Source organism: Myotis lucifugus, unplaced genomic scaffold, assembly GCF_000147115.1.
Source record: "Myotis lucifugus unplaced genomic scaffold, Myoluc2.0 scaffold_37, whole genome shotgun sequence".
NCBI lineage: Eukaryota > Metazoa > Chordata > Mammalia > Chiroptera > Vespertilionidae > Myotis > Myotis lucifugus.
The window spans coordinates 7,529,924-7,534,718 of record NW_005871085.1 but is presented as its reverse complement, the minus strand read 5'-3'; the positions used below and the strand labels follow the sequence as shown (position 1 = coordinate 7,534,718).

At 53.0% G+C, this 4,795-nt stretch overlaps 1 protein-coding gene across 1 annotated transcript in view; it reads left to right on the top strand.

Annotated features, from left to right (window-relative positions):
* Positions 1-3,425, top strand: part of SLC1A7 (solute carrier family 1 member 7) — a 28,070-nt gene extending 24,645 nt beyond the window's left edge. The window contains exon 4 of the mRNA XM_023752782.1: positions 2,664-3,425. Within this exon, the coding sequence (XP_023608550.1) occupies positions 2,664-2,709 (46 nt within the window). The 3' untranslated portion in view covers positions 2,710-3,425. The remainder of the gene's footprint in view (positions 1-2,663) is intronic.
* Positions 3,426-4,795: the final 1,370 nt, after the last annotated feature.

Here is a 4,795-nt window from a genome sequence, read left to right as displayed (position 1 = left end):
GCATGAGTCAGGCACCAGCCCGACACTCCTCCGATCCTTGGAGGACATTCCTCTCCTCCCCTATGAGGGATAGATGCCCAGCACACTTCTCTCTCTTTCTCCTTCCCTCCACCTCCTTCTCCCTCCCTCCTCATCCTCTCTCTGTTATTAATTGCTGTGTAACAAACCAACCCAATACTGAGCGGCTTAAAAAAACAACTTTGAGTCTAAACATCAGCTGGAAGGTTGTGTATCTGCAGGCAGCTGGTCACTCAGCCGGGAGCAGCTGATCTAGGATGATCTTGGCGGAGATAACTTAACCGCGCTCCTCGTGGTCTCTCTCCTCCAGCAGGCCAGCCCGGATTAAAAAACGCTCCAGGAGGGTTAGATCTTTAAACAACCTGTTTCCTGCAGCGTCCTGGAGCCTAGAACAGCAGCTGGCACGGAGGAGGAGCCAAGTGTTTGCTGAATGCATATGTGGGTGTGGGATCGTCAGTGGAGCCGGGGTTTGAACCCCGGGAGAAGAGGGACCGGCCCAGGGGGACTGTGCTGAGCACACGGCACTGAGGCCTGCGTGAGCCGTGGCCCACAGCCACACTGGAGGCCGTATTGCTGACGGCAGGAGCAAGCCGAGGGCCAAGAGGAGAACCAGGACAGCAGATGTCCTGGAAGCCAAGGGAAGAGGAATTTCGAGAAGTTTCATTTCTAAGATCCGTTATGTCTAAGATTTGGTGACTATGACTCATCATTTCTTGGATTCTATGATTCGAAACAGCCTTCCCTCATGGTGGGAGAAGTTGTTGATGCTCGGGGAGCCCCGCCCACCCACCGCTGCCTCCCCTGCTCAGGGCCTGAGGGCTCTGGATTGGCATGTGTCAGGGTCAAATGTTCCAGGAGCCGTTCCTGCTCTCGGTTCCTTTTCACGTGGTGAAAACTGATCCTCTGGTTTGAGGCTTTCCCCCAGTCGCTCTCCACCCCCAGCAAGCTGTTCTGCAAAGCTGGGAGGTTGTCACTGTTTCTTAGAGAATGAGGCTGCAGGGGAGACGCATGCTTCCCCTACAAGCAGCCTGGGAGATGCTCTGCGAGTGAGCCGCTGTGTGGCTCTGGGCAGGCTGGTCCCACTCTCTGCCCGGTGGTTTTCAAGCTCCCTTCTAGTTCTGTGGTTAGGAAACTCAAAGGCCTCCAGGCCCCTGCGGAGGCTGCAGAGCATGAGCAGAGGCCTCTGGAGGCGGGTCCTGGGGGCTGAGGTGAGGAGGACAGTGCAGCCCAACCTTGAAGACATGACTCCAGGCTGAGGGTGGGCTTTAGAAACAAGAAGCTGGGAAGTTGGGGAAGGACGGATTGGAGCAGGGTGGCGTGGACAGGAAGTAACTGAAGGCATGGGGATGCCCTGGGAGGGGTGCAGTCAATTCCATTCCATTCAGCCCATCTTTATTAAGTGCCTGCCCTGGGAAAGACACCGTGCTGAGAGCTGGGGGTGGGATGGGGCATTTACAAGTCCCTGCATCAGGCCATCACCATCTCAGGACAGACAGACAAGAAGGGCGCACTGGACAGCCACTCTCTGAGACCCTTTCTAGCCCCGACGTCCAGAGAGGCTGTGTGTGCAGTGAGGACGCCACAGCAGGGGGGGCACCAGGGGCCCCCTCGCTCTCACTCTGGCCCAGAGCAGACGCCCACCATGTGTGGAAAACTGAACAAGAACACGATGACCAGGGCAGGGACCTGGGAACTGGGGGCAGGTGTGACAAATGAAAAGTCCAGAAGATGTGGGGGCCTCAAGGGTGGGAAGATATGTGTCTGTCTCTCAAAGATGACTCCAGAGGAACACAACCGGCTGTGTCCCTGGGTGACTCGCCAGGACATGCATTCATCTCCCAGGGCTCCGAGACGGACGCCTGCTCACAGGGCGGCCTCAGAGAGAGAGCCCAGGCAGTACCCTAATCAGCACCCCCGCCCCAATCTTATTAAAACACCAGAGAGATTAAGTAACGATTTGGCTCTATTTGCATCTCCCTGTTACCCGCTCAGGGATTGGATGGAGCTCCCAGGAGCTGTGCTTGGAAAGGAACAAGTCCCACCTTTGGGGTGGGTTGGGGACATGGGGTTAGGGGGAGCTTGAAACTGGCACCATGGGAACTTCTAAACAGTAAGTGAGGAGAGGAGCCAAGAGATGAACTTGCCCCGAGAGATGTGCAGGCAGGTCCACGACAGAGTGTGTGTGTACTCGATGGCCACGGCCATTGATGCCTCCCAGGCCCGACATGTCTGCATTTTATGTAACTGCCTCCAGGAGCACGCCTCCTGGGACACACAGGAAGGCTTCCCATGGGTGTTCAAAAGCAAAACAAAAGTCGTACACTTTCCCATTTAATCATCAAAAGTAAGTTCTTTATTAAAATCTGCAGGATACGTTCATTGACAATCAGTGTGAGCACACGCATTAGTCAAGAACTGCTTGTGGCTGCTAGTGAAGAAAACCTTAAACCAGCAGAGGCTTGAGTAAGGTAAAGGCTTGCCCTTTCTCCCAAATTAGCAGCCCAGAGGTGGGCAGCGCATGCTCATCGGGTGTTCCCGCCACCTGTGTGCTTGCTTCACTGTGCTTAGCACTTGCCTTACAGCCTCAGTGTGTCTCATGGTCCAAGAAGGCTGCTGAAGCTCCGGCTGTCAGGTCCATGTCCCAGGCAGAGGGAAGAAAGCTGGAGGAAGGCACCCAAAGGTCCTGGCTGAGTGGGCACCTTTTCAAGAGTTTTGCAGAGAACGCCTCCTAGTGACTCCCGCTTGCATCTCATTGGCCACGCCTTTAGCAAGAGAGGCTGGGAACCAGGGTGGGATGGCAGGGCCCCGTGGGTCCCCACATCCCAGGGCTTCTGTGAGTAAGCCAGGAGAGAGACGGAGACTGGTTAGGCAACTAGCCAGCCCTGCCACAGCACGCACGCGGACGTATTCTCACTTTAAAGGAGGTTGTTAAGAAACGTGCATGCTGGGTATGTTCCATTAGGTTTCTTACGGTCTTTCGGATGTGCTAGTTCCTACACAGGCTGAAGCAGCCTTCCCTCTAAGCTCCCTGAGGAACCAACCACCTCAGAAGTCACTGGAGCCTCCTGGAGCTGGACCCGGGAGAGCCTCTTGGACTGTTAGCGGTCAGCACAGCGGGGCATCCTCCGCCTGGTGGCGAGCACCGGGGCTGGTGGACCGTGGCGCTCGGGCGGGCTGTGTGCCCGGGGCGTACTCGGGTCCGCTTGCTGTCAAAAGCCCTTGCAGGCAGCTACGATGGCAGGAATTCTGACGGCAGGAATCTGCTCATAATTCATTGGGAAAAATCCTGCCTCGAGCTTCTGAGAGCTCAGTTCCTGGCTCTGCCTCTTCTCTCCCTTGTGATGAAGCTGAACTCGGAGGGAACAGCCACGACCATCCTCTCGGTTTCTGCCTCGGTAGCTCATTCTAAGCCCTTTCCCTCTGGCCATGTGCTCACACTGAACCTGCGTTTCAGGAGCAATGGAAACAAAAAAATGGTAGTTTCTGCTTTCCAACAGTGGCTGCTGGGGTGTAACGTTAAGAAATAATCACACTCGTATTTACATCTATAACTCCATTTACGTGTGAGCTGAGTTTTGGAGGAGTAGAGATTTGCTGAGAAGATGGAGTGCGGGTTGCAGGCTTGATCCTCAGTGGGGGGGCATGCAGGAGGCAGCCGATCCATGATTCTCTCTCATCATTGATGTTTCTATCTTTCTCTCCCTCTCTCTCCCTCTCTGGAATCAATAAATAATATATTTTAAAGAAAGAAAAAGAAGATTGAGTGGGAGGGGCGACCCAGGTGGAGGAGGCGGTGAATGTGAGTGTGAGTATGAGTGTGTGAGTGTGAGTGTGAGGCACCGGCCTGTTCCAGGAAGGGCAGGCATGTGAACAAGGATCTTGGCTAGATCTCTGGTTTAGAACAGATCCCGGAAGCAGCTTGTAAAGACAAAGATGTAATGCTGCTAAGCCCCTGGGTATGGATTGCTAATTGCTTCACAGCAAGGTTGCTGCCAGAACCCTGGGCGGTGCCCATGTCACCACACCTCTCAGCCTTGTTTATTGTCATTTTAAAAACTCTTTACCAGCTTTAATTTATTGATGAACCTGAACATTTTTTAAGAGCGTTTGAAGCTGCTTATGTTTCTTCTTTGGCGAAGTGAGCTGCCGATGAATGTTTCTGTGGCCCATCTATTTATGCAGCAGCAAATATTTACTGAGTGCTGGTTACTGCCAGGCAGTGTCCCAGGATCCGGGGACACTGCGATGAACAAAACACAGACCTCTGCCCTGCAGGGAGCCGACGTTCTGGGGAGAGGAGACAGTGAGCTCAGAGACAAGGATGGGCCTTGTAAAGGGTCTTTATAGATGTCAGAGGACCTCGCTTTGTCACATGGTTCCCCCAGTTTGTCGTTTGCTTTAGAATTTCATTCGTGCTGTCATCTGTCTTAGAGAGAGTCTTACTTTTATTAGCCTTTTCCTGTGGCATAACTTTAGGCTTTCAGAAAAGTTACAAAGATGGCCCAGAGTTCCCACCTGCCTTCAGCCAGCTTCCCTGACGTTAGCCACTCACATAACTGGCTCATTTGTCACAACTGGAATTAAATCAGTACAACTAGTAACTGAATCACAGGCCTTATTTGGATCTGACCAGTTTTTTCACTAATGCCCTTTCCTTCTGTCCCAGGACCCAATCCAGGAATACCGTATTGTACTTATGACATTCTTCATTTTAGTATAGCACCATCTGCTAATTTTTATTGCTCATTTTGTTTTTATGGAGTCCTTCCATATCCTG